The sequence below is a fragment of the Atractosteus spatula genome, chromosome 13 (genome assembly GCF_055471065.1).
Source record: "Atractosteus spatula isolate fAtrSpa1 chromosome 13, fAtrSpa1.hap1, whole genome shotgun sequence".
Lineage (NCBI taxonomy): Eukaryota > Metazoa > Chordata > Actinopteri > Semionotiformes > Lepisosteidae > Atractosteus > Atractosteus spatula.
Window position 1 is genome coordinate 17,789,922 of NC_142718.1, and position 18,638 is coordinate 17,808,559.

The 18,638-nt window shown below is 36.2% G+C and overlaps 1 protein-coding gene across 2 annotated transcripts in view; it reads right to left on the bottom strand.

Annotated features, from left to right (window-relative positions):
* LOC148821817 (E3 ubiquitin-protein ligase MARCHF4-like) overlaps positions 1–18,638 on the bottom strand; it is a 36,418-nt gene that overhangs the window by 9,281 nt on the left and 8,499 nt on the right. For both annotated transcript variants that reach the window (XM_088930708.1, XM_088930707.1), the window contains 2 exons: positions 8,057–8,212; positions 5,726–5,918 (listed from right to left, as the gene is read on the bottom strand). In XM_088930708.1, coding sequence (XP_088786834.1) covers positions 5,726–5,918; positions 8,057–8,212 — 349 coding nt within the window. The remainder of the gene's footprint in view (positions 1–5,725; positions 5,919–8,056; positions 8,213–18,638) is intronic.

Here is an 18,638-nt window from a genome sequence, read left to right on the forward strand (position 1 = left end):
CTCTTGTGATTGATGGATAGTGGAGAGGGTAGATACTTGAGTTTCTTGGCAAACAATCTCCTCTACCTTGAAATGGGAGACTAATGTACACCAGATAATGAAGAAAGCCCATCAGAGACTCTGTTTTCTCAGGCAACTCAAAAAGTGTGGGGTGTCGTAAGATGTTTCAAATCTGTTCTGGAAGAGCATCTACCCTGAGGTTATTCGGTCTCTTAACTCAACAGCATTATAAAAATATTTATTATAGTATTTATTGATAAAAACTATAATAAATAGTAAATATATTATATATATATAATAAATAGTATTATTGGGTTTTTTATTCTACTGTATATGTAGCAATGTAGCATAATATTGTATTTTGTATATGATACACATTATATTATTTAAGGTTTTTTCTTTCTCTTCTTGTAACTGTCTTTTTCAAAGGGTTGGTTTAGCAATAAATTGACTTTGACTTTAAATATGAAAGAAATGTTGTTCAAACTCATTCTTCAGAAAATTTGTCTGGCAAACTTGTGCACTGTAGGAAGTGTTATGCATCCCACTTAAAGTGACTTATCAGTTTCTTGGTGACTTTCCATGGCAAAAACCTCTGGCATTTAGATAGATGTATGAAATTTGCAGCTGGTAGGTGGGTGGCCTGGCTTTTTTATTCTATTCATTTCTGGGTTGGGGAAACACAAAGTACATTCTGCACCATGGCCCATCGAGTCAGTATCTGGACCCACCTTCTTGTTGGAATTTTCAAACCTAATACTGAATGGTTGCTTTTGTTAATCAAGGAGGGTTCTTGAATATACTATACATAAAGCCACTGTCACATACTGTTTCGATGGCCAATGAGAAACAAGATAATCCCTGAAATTATGATAAAACATGTGCTGCATAGGTTGAATTAGAATTGAATTACATTCCAACTAATGGGAACAGGAAAGAAAGGTATTTTAAAGAAACCTGGCAATCTGTCCATGTTCTATATATTTATCCAAATCACAGTCCAGTGATTCTCAAGGAGCCAGGCATCCAGTACTTTCTCCTGGACCTTTCATTGCTTAATGTCTTTCTTTCTAGTGGACAGTAGGAGTTCATAAGACCTGACAAGATCTTGCCAACTTGGTTAAAGTAGAAAACTAAAGAAAAAAAATAGCCAGTCAGAGCCAGAGCCAGGTCAGATCTTTATTTCAGTTTTCTTACTTTTATTTTTTTGTGCCACACTTTTGTCTTTTGGCTTGGTGGATGGAGTCATCCGATTTCCGTGGTGCAGCAGCTACTGGGAGCTGCAATATTAAGGACTTATCTTTGATGCATATAAATGTATTTTTCACCTACTGTGATGCCTTATTTGTTTAAATGTTTCTTTTTTTCTTTCAGATGTTTGATTAGGAAGGATAAGAGTAAAAACACTGGGGAGAACTGTTTGGAAATGTGCTGTCTGTACTCTAAGAGGGGGCATTGGTATTATGGATCCAAGTCATGATGGAGCGTTAGACAGAAACAAAATGCAATGCCAAAGGTGTATTAATGTATATTTATAATGAATAAATAAAAATATAAAATTATTAAGTTGTCCTTAACCTTGCTGTTTAACATACCGCCAACCTGCTACACAAAAAAAGAATAGGAACCTCGACTGGGAGCCCCTATCACATCCCTTCTCCTTGCCCAATCTGACTAACATGCCTAAATCTTTTGTGTTGTCCTGTAACTTATGCAGTCTAAACTAATTTACACGAGTATTTTCAGATTTTGTCTTTTGTTTTCAGTTATGCTACTCCAGATTTTAAAGTTTTTTTCTAATCTCCTATTTATGTCACTGCTGGAATTCTCTGATTTTGATATTATATTAATGCTAATATGAATCATATACTAGACTGAACATAACGGAAGGATTGAACACTCTGGTATTGACTTTAATGAGAAAACATGTATGTTATTTTGTGTGTGTTACTTTGTGTGTTACAGAAGGTGTGTTACTTTGTCTGAGTGCTTCACCTCTCAAACAAATAATTTTTAGATATAGACATAAACAAATCTCCCAAACTAAGTATTGTTTTCCCAAGGCATTTTTCTGTTACGTACTGCAGATACGTTACCTACTGTATGATCATTCAATATCATTCTCCATGCCAGTTTCTGCAGGCTTGTTTTACTTGATGCATTTGTGACTAGTGCAGCTCTGCTATATCCCTGCCCAAGGTTTCCTACAGGCTTAGAGCCTACAGAGTGCCTTTGAGCAGTAAATATTCTACAGTACTGTACTGTACTTCTGTAACATACTAAGTAACACTGAGTCTTGCTAAGAGTCATGAATTCTACAATTCAAAAAGACTGGGTTATCGGCCACAGGAGAATTCTACTTTGCCTAAGTTTCATGTGGGTAATGTTGCTTCTGTAACATGCTCACACTCAGAGCCCTGTAACACACCCTAGTGCCCTACAGCATTTTTAATACAACTCTACTGCAAAATGAGACTTTTTGGATGCAGTATCAAGCTAATTGAAGGAATTTCTTCATTTTAACCACAGTTTAGTCAACCGCCTAGAAATGTTATGTGATGTAGTCATTTTTTAAAAGATACATTATACTATAATTGCCTCACAACTGTATTAATTACATCTTCGCAAATGACTTAATTGAAAAGTTGTTTTTTCTATACAAATTGATTCTTCTAAGGTCATGACATTGAAAAACAACATTATAGGAAAAATAAGTAAATCCACTAATTAGACATTATTGTGCATTTCTTATACATGAATCTAAGCAGTCTTATTTAATGGGCAGTTCACCCTAGCAATTACAAGCTCCAGGACTCTACAGCAATGGATGTTTTCCTGTTATTTCTATGATTAGATCAATGTTACTGAAAAGGGATAAAGATCCTGACTTTTTGCAAACTCATCACATTTCACTGATTTGCTAGGAAGCCAGGCTGAAGGCTTTTGATTGTCTTAAGTTTGGTTTTAGATTATATGGGTATGGGACCAGGTTTCATCAATATGGTAAAACAAACGTTAAGGATCCTGTGATCATCATATTAAATGCTTGCAATTAAAATAGATCAGACTTTGAAGGAATAAAACAGTTTAAGATAAGTAGAAGGTCACAAGATACGGTATATAAAATGGATAGCCACAACTTAAATTCCTCTTCAAGCACAGAACAAATGTATCACAAGAGTAAGTAAATGAAAACATAGAAAGCGGCGGTCTAAATGGTTCTATATTTCAATAAGGAAAAATATGTTAATAAAATATCAATAAAAATAGTTAAAAATGATCCAGTAAAAAAAAAAAAGGAATATAATGAATTGCATAGTCAAGAGAGGGAAATATTGCAATGGAGTATAAAATTAATAAAAGATTATTTCTGCATTACAACAGAAAAACAGAGAATGCACACTGATCATTGAAGCAAAATATATCTGATATAATGTGAAACTTCTAGACCTTGAAAGTAAAATGGCTGATGTATTAAATTAATATTTCACTCAAGTGTTTACTAAGGAAGAAATCTACAATAAGTCTCTTATAGCAGTTGTTCAAGAGAGGGGCTGTACCCTATGACTGGAAAATTGCTACTAATGCTCATCCATCCCAACCATTAGTAAACTGACCCACGTAATTATAGTTGTACTTCTGTTCCATGGAGAGTTATGGAAACAATTATTAGAACTAAACTAAAGGGTCATTTGGAAATAAGATCCTAAGCAACGATAAACATAGAAAAGGTAAAGTAGGTCTTTCTTAATCAATGAAGTCAAAGTCACCTATTCCATTGTCACATCTAATTTTTATTTGGGGGTTTCCTTTTGACCATTGTCTATTTTCCTTTTTTCAGTTTTTTCTAATATATGATGAGTTAAAATTATTTAAAACATTCACAAAAAATAAATGACTGAAATAGATTTTATTGGCAGCCATGAAGAATTGAAAAAATATATTTAATGAAGAGCATATGACAGATTACTAAAATGCATACCATAAATGAGGTCATTTCAATGTTTATTTGGTATCTTAACTTGCATTACATATTCACATTGTGGTAAAGGCAAGGCATTTTCTTAATTATCCCAAAAGGTCAAAACACCACTTTATTACAATCTGTTTTCCAGGGTTGGTCTAGGAAATGCTTTTTCACAGAAGTGAGAGTCTACACTGGCCAAGGCTCCTTGAGCCTGTAAAGATAATGGGCCTCTGGAGACTTCAAGGTTGCTACAAATACTAATAACTGAAGAGTCAATACTCCAGCTCCTGACTCACCTCCTGGGATTTAACTATAACAAAAAAATTAAACAAGAAACAAGAAATTTAAAGTCCCATATAACCTGAGAAGTATGCCTGAAGCTCTTTTGAAAGACAATACATTGAACTAGTGAATTGTGTGGTACAGTATGACATGCAAGAAAAGCAATGTTTTGAACAAGGAGGATGACTCATTAGACTTGGTCTTCTTATGCACTCAATAAGTGACCATCATTTAGAAAACATTTCTTTTCACCATATCAGTGATAAGCAGGGTCAGCTTGGCCAACTCTGGGAACTCAAGGCAAATATTACATTTGTTTCTAGAATGGGTTTAAAAAATACATTTAGATCAGTTAAAATCACTAGTACTCTGCATCTCACAGATATACAGTACAACTCAGGCTGAACAATGTGTAATGGCCCTTCCAGTTTCATGCCCTCATTTGCTTCTGTTTTATTTAATTTCGAACGTCAATTATTGTCTTTGGGGAACAAATGCTGTTTCAGGAAGAGTACCGTTTGAAGTTGTATTGATGAGACTTAGCAAGACCTGGAAGAGGAAATCCTTTGTGCCATTATTCATTTCTTTCTTTTTTTAAAAACAAGGTATGATCAGGAAACATTTATCTATTTTATAGTCTCCCAATTTGGGAATGACTAGCTATTTACATAATATACTAGACTGACCATTGCCACCTCAGCTCTGAGGAGAATGCACTTCTTCAATGTTCCAGTTTTCATCAAACAACACATAACCTTATAGAAGATCTACAGTAGCACCAATCTGAAGAGTGATACATGCCACATTGGATTTCTACTAGCTCACAGGTGCCTTGTAAGACTCAGAGGCTAGCTATGTCTACACAAGGAAAAGGATCTCTTGAGTCCATCCTACTTTACCGACACTTCAACAATTGTAAGCCACTGCTTCAGATTTCCCAGTCCCAGCTGACATAGCCCAAGCCTAAACCAGTGACATTTAAACTTAGTGGCTGAATAAATGAGTAGTGTTCTGAATAAATGCCTTTAATCTGCAGTCCCAACAGAATCTAATGAAGGCTCACGGACTGTGATTCATAGCACTGAGGTTGGTGACTCCAGTTCCTTGTCCTGACTTTTGGTGTATCTGAGCTCTGTGATTTAAGTCTTGATTCAAAAACGTAGATGACTGGATTTTATTTTTTTCTCTTAAAACAGTAATGGATTTCAGGTTATGATGATAAAGAGTTGTTTCAAATATTCAACTGCAATAAAATGTCTAGTGATAAAACTGTTACAAGAAAGCTTAATCACAGAAGTCTAATAAAGGATGCTATATCTTTAATCAGGTATGCACTCAGCTGGAACAAGAAACAGGATATGGGGAATTAAAAATATTGTCTTAGAGCCAACATTTTCTGGGTGTTTCCTCAGTTATTTTTTCTACTCCGAGCATCCGCATTCAGAGAGTCCCACAGCAGATAGAAAAATAGCTCACCGATGCAGACAATGTCCATGAAGCCATACATGCCATAGCAGATCTGGAAGAGAAGGTCCTGACGCTGCCACCTGGCAGAGGGGCTGAGGGATGACCAGATGAGCCAAGAGATGCTGGCGATGAGGAACAGAGAACCCAGAATGGCAGCCGCAATTTGGACCTTCTCAATCACTGTCAGAGAGATAGCCTGCCACTGAAAAGGCACAGGTCCACGATCAGTGTCAAGGTCAAGCAATAAAAATGGATTGCCTTAGTGAACCTTGAGTGGTTCTCAGTCGTGGTTTTTAACCCACCAAGACCCTCAATCAGCCGTGCTTATTGCTATCATTAATATAGATTTGCTTGCTTGTTTAGGTTTTTTTTTTAACTCAGGTCTTGGTTTAAAAAATACCCTTGTACAGTGGTGCTCCTTTGTCCTCTGGGTTTTGTATAACTGAATTTTTAATCACAGGTTAATTTATTTCAACTCTCTGTTTGAGGCTTTTTTAATTTGCTCACAGCTCATAAAAAGTTAAATGATATTTCTAATTGGTATGAACCCTGTGTGGATCAGTGAGCTTCAGGACTGCCTTTACTCAGGTGTGTCTACTGAAATATAAACCATGAATTCAAACAGAAGGAAAAACACTGATTTACTGAGTAATATGTCTGATGCAGTGTCAGACCGTCCATGTCTGCTTATCATCAGCTGATTACCTTTTAAGTTGAACAGTTTAGCCATAAGTAAAGGAGATTTTTCATTTTTAATTAAAAATTGGAAGAGATAATATAAAGTTATGTGTGCTGAAGTTGTAGGAAATAATACATTTTGGGGTAATTTTGAAATCAAGGACTGCATGCATTAATAAAAGGTTAAACAAGCAAGCAGTTCCAGGCAGAAATTAGCACTGGTAATTAAGGCCCTGGCTGGAACATAAACATAAACCAGCAGACACAGGCTACTCCAGGACCAAGACTAAGAACCACTGCCCTAGATGAAGGAAGGGAAACTCTTGGCCCAAGATCCTCTGGTATTTATTTCCTGTGGTACCAGTCTGGTGAAACGATCTGGATAAGATGTAAAATTGTTCTTCCAGTTCTGAAGCACATACAGTACTCATTGAAGATATTTCTTATGTTTTTATATTCTAAGATGAATTACTTAACATTAATAATTAACCTGGAACCTACAGTAGGTTTAGGGAAACAATTGACAAGAGCTATCATTTTTGTAGATGATAAGAAGTTTGTATGCACTATATGTAAAAATTCTTCTAAGTATCAGTACCTGTTAATTTTGATTCTACTGAAAGCTGAACTGGATGTTGTGAAGAACAAAATGTGAAAAATAAAACAAATTGTTGCTTGCACTTATTAACAATGTTTCATTTAAATGTAAAGTCCTTGCAGGACCTGACTTGTGTTCATTCTAAATTTACTCTTTGCAGAAAAATGACTGTTATACAGTATGTGACATTTCGGGATTAACTGAAAGGCAGAGATAACTTCAGAAACAGATGTTGTGCTATGTGTGGAAATTTTGTATAAATCGTAATGCACATGCAATGATCACTTCATAGCAACATTAGAGAGTGATCGGAGCTATACTCCAGAGCAGCATTATAAAAACTATAAAATCTTTCTGAAAACTGCTTGAATTCAGGGGACCAGAGGAGGATGAACTCTATTTTTGTTTTGGGTCCTCTCTGAAAAATAGTCTTTTTTTATAACAAATTCAATCTCATTTAAATCCCCCTCAACTGTGCTGTGACTTCTTGCATCCTCTACATCCTAAAGCTCTGAAAAGCAAAGTGGTCATGTTATGTCTATGTGCATACATGAATGTATTTGGAGTCATTAGCGATCATCATCATTTCTTATGAGAAAGTTTTCAGAACAGAGAAGTGCCTGAGATGTTAAGGATAGCACATTAAATATTTGTAGCCAATAACAGTTGTCCCAGCAAAAATTAAAATGATCATATGCTTTCAAAAGTTTCCAAAATATTACTTTTCTTATTTTTTTTCATTTCAGATCTGTTTTTCATATTAAATATTACTGGTAACTTTGCCAATAGTTATTAAAATAAAACTGTGCATATTAAATGTTGAATCATTGGAATGTATTTGTAAGCACTGTTTGTAAACCTAAGTTTTTGGATAGCCTCCTCTCATTTTTCTAAGTGTGTAACAATTCAACACAGATATGTGAGCCTAAACATTGAACTAAACAATGGCATAATTTTGTCAGAGAAGTCTTTTGAATCTAAGTGCAAACCATCTTTCTGCTGACAACAGCGACCAGTTTTCCACACTAAGTCTTTAATCTTTCGTGTTTTCTTGTGTCACTGACCTGTAGTGGGTTCTTAGTGCTGATAGCGATGACCTGATACTTGTAGTAACAAAGCTCGCAGCTCCAGGACCCCCTCTCGCTGATCCACTTGATGAGGCAGGGCTGGTGTGTACAGCGTACCGACCCACTGCAGCGGCATGGGCTCAGCAGCTCCCCCTACAGACAGAGACACAAAGTGTGCAAACTGTGTGTAGAAGAGCTAACCCTGTTACTAAATGATTCTAATCAGCACTGAATCATTTACTGTAGAATTTGTACTTTTCTGCATTAAACATAATGTTAAACATTAACATCTTCTGGACCTTTTTTATTCAGAACCTAACTTAAGAGTACTTAAATTAGGTATTGTGCCCCAACAGTCTGTGTGACACTGAAATTATTTTTAGGATAAGTATTAAAAATCCAGGCCTTGCTTCTGATAAGAGCAAAGAAAATGTAAGCTTTCAGGCAATGATATTCATATTCCTATTTGCACTTTCTTGTTGTTAAAAGTCTTTTTTAGCTTGTGCTGGTTCACTTCTATGCCCATGCCTGGTAAATTCAATTTGACTTTTGATTCTGTTACGGATGTCAGAAGGGCAAGCCGTGGAATGGCCAGTAGAGCAACAGAGACCCTGTGCATAGCGGTAAAAGGGGACAATACGGAGGTTAGCCCAGGTTCAGGGGGTCAGACGATGTCAGTATAGAAACCTATGTCCTCAGGCCACGGACGTGGGGCGACCTAGTACTAGGCAGGTCTCATGACATCTGTCCCCTCAATGCTGACGCAGTAGCAGACCAGACACAGGAAGTAAATAGCCTACACCACGAGACACACCGGAAAGACATGAATAATCACAGGGAACTAGGAACAGGACAGAAGAGCAGCGCCCTCTTGGTATACTGGGTGTGACAGATCCATATTCAGAAAAGGAGCTCAAGAAAGGGTTTTTCTTTCACAGGCATTTAAGAATAACATGCTGCCTTTTCCCCACGACTTAAAATAATATGGATTAGTTATTTGCGAGAAGTGAGTCATGATTATCACATATTGGTTTTCTGTTACTAAATGCTTTTGTAATACCTCTCTTCTTAATAGTTCAGGTGGGTAGCCGCATCAGCATGCGTAGGCTGCAAAGGAACAAGTAATAGGTTTATTCCATGATGAAAAAAGAAGAAAGAAAACACCAGTTTTCTGGAAAGAAAGAAAGAAAACTGTTTTCTTTCTTCTTTTTTCAGCATGGAATAAACCTATTACTTGTACCTCTCTTCTTAATTATTGTGTATGCAGAAGCACACTTACATTATTTTTTTTGTTCTGATGAAATCTTGAAAGTGTATTGTTTTTTGTCCTATCAAAATAGAATACTCCATCCAAGAGTACTCCAAGAGTCTATCACTCTTAAAGTGAAATGTGGTATATCTAAACACTATTTATATTAAAGTGAGTCACCACTGACTTTCAAGATATCAGCTTGTATTTGATATGGCTTTGAGTCCTCAAGGCTGGTGTCTGTCAAATATCAATCATGAAAAGGCCTTATAAACATCCTGGCACACACAGGAGCTTATGCCCCATCAAGGTTTCAAGGAAGACAATTTCCTAGTAGCCTATATTTGGATATCATACAGAGACCTGTCTTGAAGACACCACTCCTGCACCCAATTTTCTGATACTGTATCTGAAAAAATTAACATAGTTGACTTAAAACAAACATCCAAAGACAAGCCCAGATCAGGATAACATAAAACACTAATAAAAAAAGAAATACACTGTCACTTAAGTGTTTCTCTGCATATCAGTACACTTAAGAAAGCTTTTAATATTGCAGTATGTGGTCTTAAAGATAATACATCGGTGATGCACAAAACCTCCCTCAAGCTACAGTCCCCAATTGGTTCCTTTTTCATTTAGTCATGATAATTCAGACCATTAATTAATATTTTGATTTCATGGACAAAAACATGGAAACATTAATTAGAGCACAATGTAGAATACATTTTACTGCATCTCAGATGAAACTGTGAACAATGTATGTTTACATATGCTTTGCTAATGGGTATGGGACATGAAAATCATTATTCCAGATGATATGGTCACCTTGTATGAGAAACTCTGTGTTGAAACCACTGCATTGAAGAGTGATCATCCAGCCACAAAACTTCCATATTAAACAATGTAAATAAGTCCAGCTTGAGTACTACTCTTTAAAGAGCAGAGAGAGAGACCACAGGGAGTGTATCAGAATACATATCACCTCAACAACTGCTGGGACAGAGCTGGTAAGTATTTTAATGAGATGTGATTACTGCTGTGAAATTAAACTTCTTGCTGCCGGAGCTGGTTGCTAATGGACTGCAAGTTCAATCCTCTTCATAAAACCAATGGCTGTCAATATTGAGTTTCATGATTCCAGTTCATGGAAAGGAAAGCCATATCTTTGTACTTTGGCAGTCTGTGGCTGTCAGAAGCAAGAGCATTTAGGTAGCAATTATCACCAAGAAGTGGCAGGGACCGGGACCAAACCAGCAGGCACTCGCCAGTAAAATCGGCCATGTTGTCTTCCATGAGATTGCCCTGCCTCAGTTCCTGCCTGCCCCAGTTCAGGGGGAATTTGGAATTGGACAAAGACAGCAGAGCTCAAGCCTATCTTGGCAAGCAATGGGCAGAAGATGGGGTACACCCTGGACAGGATGCCATCACAGTCCATTGCAGGGCACACAGAGACATAAACACAGATACAGTATGTACACTCAGACCAAGGCCAAATTTTGGCAGAAGGCAATTAACCTACCAGTATGTCTTTGGACTGTGGGAGGAAACCAGGGCACATGGATGAAATTCACATAAACACAGGGAGAACATACAAACTCCATGCAGATAACACCTGAGATAGCACAGATTGAAATGAGGCCCCCAACACTGTGAGGTAGCAATGGCAACCACCTTACTGCCCTCCCAGAGCATTGTTTAACTTTTTTTTTCAATTATAACACTCACTGATGAAGTGAGTGAGGAGGCATAAAGAATATCTGTTTTAAAAAGCATACAAGGTGACATGTCTAGTACATGTGCCACACCTCACATCATGCAATAGTAAGTTTTGTTGCCAGAATATTGTTTATTTGAACGTATATTCGTTACTGACATTAGAATTTTAAAACTATGATTTCTGATATCTACAGTCTAACGGGTTCATTGTCATTTTAAAAATACTTGTTTGTCACATGAAACTTTTAGTAAGAGTAGCAATATTTGTAAATAGCAACATAGAGATCTTGCTTCGAATCGACTGATACAATTGAATTTTTATAATTTTATAAATCTGAACTTAAAAATATATTATTTATAAGCCAAGTTCAGATGACCATGCTGGAGCATGATCAAAAGCATCTGTAGCACTCATCTCATAAAGATGATATGGTTAAAAACTACAAAAGCTGATCTACATTCCACATCAACTCCACAGTGCACACTTCACATGTAGGAGACTACAATGCCAAAGTATAATTACAGTATGTTTTGCCTATTAAAAGTAAACACAGTTCTGAGATAAAGATAAGGGTGAGGAACTGACACATCATTAAATCTTTAGATATGAAGATTTAGTAATTTTAATGTGCGTTGATGCCTTGTGTAAACCTTCTGTAACGGAACTGAACAAGCATCAGAAACATACTATACACTGACTTATAAACTGCTCCATAAACACAATACAAGTCTTGTTTGTCTCAGAGCTGAACCGAATGAAAGACAACAGTTCAATAAACATAAAACATGCTACATATTCACACAGATGTTCTGTGAAAACTTTTTTATCTCTTGTACGTTTCCAAGCATTATTTTTTTCAAGTCATGAACAGTATTGCTCCAGAGAGATGTCTGTAAAATTACAGTATAAAAGTCCTGGGAGATCTCTACAGTCATTGATACTGTAGTAAATGTGAGCCTTCCTGTATTTACTTTTCAGTGTGAAAAAAATTAAACATACATATACAACATAATTCAGGTGTGTAGCTGCGTTAGCATGCGTAGGCTGCAAAGGAACAAGTAAAAGGTTTACTTCATGTTGAAAAGAAAAGAAAAAAAAACACAAAGAAACACATTTCACTGCTTACACCCAAAGAAGACTGTACAGCCAAAACGTTGTGTTTTCTCTCTTCTCTTTTCAGCATGGAATAAACCTATTACTCGTTCCTATATACAACATAGGCTTGGATTTGTTCTCCACTGCCTCTCAAAGCTATCTTCTGTAAATTAAAAAGAAGAAAACATTTTTTAAAACATCCTTCATGTTTCCCCACTGTTTGCTGAATAAACAGTTAAAGCTAAACCTTGCTATCATTAAATTTTAAATATGTGTTGTAAATAATATTTTGTACATTCTTCCAGAATTCCAGCATTACATTTCATTAAGGAAAACGTTTTACTCCATTCAGCATAAACATTTGTTCATTTGTTAACATGCAGGAGTGCCAAAAAAAAACAAACTCAAAATATTAGATATCAATTCTTCAGTATTTTTTAAATTACAGTAGAGCTGGATCCACCAGAGCCTACAAGTTTTACCACAATATGAACAAAATGTCGAGGAAAAACTTTCACCAATTTGTTTCAGAAATAGGTACAAACAAATGATCATATTGTAGCACTCTCAGGTTCACGTGGGTATACAGTACATGCCGCCTCAGGTCGGCCTCCCAGCCACTGGGAACTCAAACCCAGGCCTCCAGCGTCACTCAACATGGACCCAGCCAGTTGAGCCAAAGGGCTATTCACAGGGAAGGGCGGTGACGTCACCACGCTGGTAAGCCGTCTTGCACAACCTCTAATGTCGGCTGTATGCGTTACAATATTAATTGATACAGCGCAGCATTTTTTGATGTCCAAACAATATGAGAATAACATAGCCAGGATTAAATTCAATCTTTCACCAGTAATTCTGTCTGATATAGAATTTAATTTGGCTTTCCTGATAATATCCAGTTTTTCAGTAACACTTTTACTGAACATAATCCTAGAAACCCTAATATTGATTGGAGAAGGAACAGGGCCATACTGTATTACATGGATCTGAAGTGAAAGCACTAAATTAATGAAGTGCCATTTCATTCTTTCAGTTTCAAGAGAATTATACAGTAAATGAGACAAGAAATCCCTTGTACTCCCAGGTATGTCGTTTCTGCAAGAATGCCAACAATGGTTTAGCGTTTGAAGATATTATTTCTGATGGCATTTGGTTTTTCTGATGGTTTTGGTTTTTTCTATGATAGCATCAACAGAAAGAAAGGCACCATTAATTTGCTGACATCATGTGCTTGCTAAATTTACATCTGCTCTGTGTGAGATGTCCAGGTATGATGGTCTGAGCATCCATTGTTATTTGTTTTGACTGCTAGTTTGAATCACACTAATTTCAGATTTTGACACTTACAATAGGTGGAAACACTCATTTTGGCACAAACAGCTTCTTTTAGCTCAGGAAACCTGGATGTAACCAGCCTCTCCAATAACCCCTCACATCAGCCATTTACATACAATTTAGGCTGGCGGGTCAAAGATGTCACTAACTTTGAACTAGCAAATAAGAAGCAGATATTTACATTCTTACACAGAAGCTGGTGTCAGTATATGATATACTGTGTACAGTACATACAGCTGGTAACTTTGTAGACTGTAGAAATCAATTCAATGCTTTAAAGATTTTCATAGAATCTTTAGTAGCCATTTTGTGTTAGCAGACCAAAGAGTACAAAGGAGGCATTACAAAGGAGAAAATCCTTTCTTCCATAGAGATGATTTCTACACGTTTTCAATTCTAATGTTGACCCAGATCTTAAACATGAAATACAATTATCAGATTTAACAAAGTGTTTATGTGTACAGTACATACAGTACAGTACCAATTTGTTTCCATACAATATGCATTCAGTAAATTCTTATATTACTTATATAATACTTTTATTATCCTTGGTGGATAACTGTTCCCAAATTATTTATAGATAAATAATTATTTTAAATGTTTTTCATATCCTTTCAATTCTTCTTCATTTCATCTTAAATCTGGCTCACAATTCAAGGGAAAATTATATTTAGTTTTTATTACGTTCCAACATTTATCTAGAACTGTAGTTTTAACACATATTCTTATTTTTTATTTTATTATATTTTTGTTTGTTAACACATTGTACAATTGTGTTCAAACTACGATCTAGTGCAGACCTCATCCCAAAGAGTATGACATCCCAAAGAACAAAAGAATTTTACAAGCTTACAATTTGAAAACCTAAGTAGGATATTCTATTCAAAATCCACTCATTAACCACAAAAAACATAAAAACATAAAGAAAGATAAAGTTTTGCATTTGGCACTTGCTCTCATCTAATGCTATCTGGTGATAAGTGTAAATCTGAGTGTGAACTACAGCTAAGCACCTTTGCAGCCTATCAGCATGGCAACAGAGATGGAGAGTAATTTATGCCTGACTAGGGGGTGACTCATGTTGGGAAAAAAAATACATTAAATTTTCATTCCAGAGAACCGCCTTGGCATGAAGATTGCCAGTGTCTTAGCTGTTCTCAAAGAACATTAAGAGATGAACAGTGACAGACTTGCTAATTGTTCCCCTGCAAACACCCAAAAGACATCCACTAGGTGCTGTCCCTTTCACTCATTTACTATAGAGGGCAGTTTATCTTCAGGGCAGTGCAAAATAAAAACCTAGCTCCTCAAGCACCCCAAAACGTATGCTTGTGTAGAAACGATATTTACTACTTTTTTCATGTTTTGTTTTATTGTGTCATACTACAATCATACAGAACGTTTGTTCAAATTCTGATGTCTGATGCCATTTGTGTTCAAATCATGTTTGCACTATTTTACTGCTATTTAATCTTATAAACAGATTAAATTTGACACACCAGCTCTTTGAAAACCATAGAAGTACTATATTGACAGCAATGGTAAAATGAAACCTTTCAGGTATTTTCTTTTTGTCAAATGCAAGCTACAGTTTTTAGGGTTGCACAGTGATACATTACAATTCATAAGTGACTGAAAATAGTGTTTTTTACTGTTCAGTGTAGTTTTGTTATGCTTCATTTACAACCATCATTGTTGCTCTTGTTATTATTAGTAGCAACCCCTATTGCAATTAGCATCTCTGATCCCTTACATAAGGGGTTTTAAACCCTGTTCCCACGGGAGTCCTAAATCTTTATTTTTATTTTTGCATCTAAGCACTCAATTTATATCTCGTTGGGGGTAATACGCTGCTTTAACCAAGCCTTTTTAATGATTCAATATAAAAAATACGTAGTTCAATAAGGTTCAATACAGTTTCGTTCATAAGTCTGAATAAAAAACAAGAACTCCTGGATTTTACCAATACAGGACTGCAAACCTTTTCTCCAGTGCAGCTCTGTTTGCAGTTAGTCATTTAATGTCATTCAATGAAAACCTTAGCTTAGCCAAGCAGAACAGTTTGATGGAGAATGCAAATCTTCCTCTGAAGGTACTTTAGGAAAGAAAGAATGCCAGACACTCTTTATAAATGTGTATAATTAAAGAGAAAAAAACATTGTTTTGCATAACAAATCCTTGCTCTGTTCTGAAATCTAGGGTGAATGTGCTTTTGACTGGGGAACTGCTGTTTTTTTTTACATGAGTCTAGGATGCTAAATAAAACTAAATGCTGATCTGAAAATTGAATAGTTGGATGAAAAATAGAAGATATCTAAAAAAGTGAGTTTTAACCTCATGTCTACCTTGGATTTATTCACATAGGGATTTTCTTTGTAATTACAGTATCCTGTGTGTTAAAGCAGTTATGTATAATTTGAGCTCATGACAATGAACTCCAAATTCCAACAAAGATAATCTGCAAAAAGCATTGTTATATAAAAATGATCAATTGTGAGCAAAAATGTCCATTACTGAAATATTTGATTTTGTACATTTACTCTTTACTGTTCTCTAGGAGTATCTATTTCTGCTTCCTTAAAAACAATTGAAGCAATAAACAAAGAGAAAAAACTGTATACCTAAAAGCTAATGTAAATAAAAAAGCTGAGGGCAACACTGCACATGTGTCAAGTCCATTTCAAGAAATACATGCAGTTCTATTTTGGGCAGAGAAACACAGCATGTGAATTCATCCATTTAATATTTATACAGTACAGTATATGGGAGGTTATACTTAAATGTCCTTTAACAGTGTATTATATAGTGTACCTATAGGGCTCAATATCGTAGATGGGGTGTTTATCAGAGCTATTAAGACTTATGCCCTACGTGTCAAAGCTCATACTTTTAGACCTACATTCATGTTCATAATGTTAAAATGATCCCAATCACGTCTCAATAGTTTTTGGTTTAATAGAATTACTATCCAAAACACACTGTAATGGATAACTTGCTGGAACCCACCACTCTTCACACAACCTTAGTGCTTTTCTTCTTTGGAGCTCCATGTAGTTTTAGTTAGGGCATGAACCATTTACAGGTTTTGTGAAAATATGCACCTACGAAGGTATAAATTTGACTACACTCTGATATTAGTATCAAATCAAATCAAAATCCAGGGAAATAGCTAGATACACTATAGTCAGTGTCTGCTGTGTTAACACCAGTGTTTATATAGTTAATTATAGTGAAAATGTCTTAGAATTAATAATAATAATAATAATAATAATAATAATATAGCATCTCTTTGTCACGAAGCGTCTTTCAGGACCCTATGCAGACAGCACAATCTGGAAGGGAGTGAGAAAACATGGGGGAAAAGACTAGGATAGGGGCTGGAAGAAGAACAGGGGGCGTGTCCAAGATGAACTGGTGTTCGGGGGGGGGGCAAACAAGTTTATCCAGGGCAAACAGGTCCAAGGGAGTCCGTAAAATAATCCAGGGAAAGCCAATGTCCAAATACGGGTGATCCATCCTGACACAGACAAACGGAGTTAAAAGCCGAAGCGGGATCTGGCGAAGGGTCGGGGGAATAAAAGGGGGGTAACGGGGCCAGACGATCCCAGTCCCTGACCCAGATGGTAAGGACGCCGTTGTGAAGCCTATGCCATCGAGTCGCTCCTGGACTCACTGGTAGGTGGGCTTCCAGGCGTCCATCTTCCAAAGCTGAGCCCAGATTGGCAGGAACGTCTGGCTTTCATAGCACAGTGGCAGGAACTGGAGGCAGGTGCAGGAGATTACGAATAAATCAAGGAAGGGCTGGAGAGGAGGGGTTTACGATCGTGACACTCATACATTTAAAATAACAATTGACACCTATACCAAGATAAATACTGCAAAGGAATAATGAAACCATATTGAAAATTAAATAGCTTTTAATTGTTTTCTTCTGATTTGTAACTTAGTTTTCAGAATATACAGCACTAAGAGTTCAGATAATAGGGATAACAAACCTACCTTTGTTTGTATGAGTTTTTTAATCTTCGTTTTTTGTGTGTTATTATCTGATCCATTATTTATTATGCTGATAATTATTTCACAATTAACTTGCTATATAAAAACAAAGTGTTGCACTGGAGATTTCATGATGAACAGTAGGTTATCACTTGCTGCTATTATAAAATAAGAATGATGTTATATGAGTAATTTCAACAATAATAAAATTAAAATATTAATATAGTCTAGATGTCTGGCTTACTTCTCTTTCATCTTTTTTTTATGGATTCTTCTACTAAAAAATATACCTTTCTGATTATGCTGCTGCACTGTGTCCAAGCCAAAAATAATACATTCTAAAGCTCAACTTTAAATAATTATAGGCAAATAAAACTCCTTGTCACAGCCAGCACTACTCTACTAAAACCATGACATACCAGCAATAATAATAATACACTTTTTATTTCTCTCCAATGTACATAATATCCTAACTACACACTACACACCACACAAAACAATAAAATAGGCCCTGTATCATCCATGCATGAATATGAAGTTTTATGATGTACAAAACAATGTACTGCATTATCCAAAAACAGACACTCTTTAAACACAGTTGAAACTCTACAAACAGTAATGAAAAATTCACATCACACTAAATATCATCAACTTGTATATTTACAGTACTGACTAAATTGTGTTGCATGTGCATCATTAAACTGATCTTCAGACATAGATATTTGATGTATAACATTAGCAGCAAACCTGAATAGATTATGGTTGTTTGTACTGTTGTTGTTGATTTAGTATGTTGATTTTTAGAAGCACAACATAGATAAGATATCAAAGCATTAATAAGATAAATTCATTAGCCATATACAATTTCCTGTATTAGGAATTTGTCTTTTTCACATACCCCCAGCTTGCTCTCCATGAGACACACAGACTGTCATGGATGTTGGAAGGGACGAACCGTGGAATGGCAGGAGAGCAGAAAAAGACCCTCTGCGAAGCGGCGGAACGGGGAGTTAGCCCGGGCTCAGCAGTACAAAGAAATGCCGTATAGAAACCTACAGTATGCCCTCAGGCCACGGATGGAGTGGCGACCTGGTGCTAGGCGAGTCTCAGGACATCCGAACGTCAATGCTGAGCAAAGGAGAATCAGTGACCCGGAAATATATAGCCCCAGAGAGAGAGACACC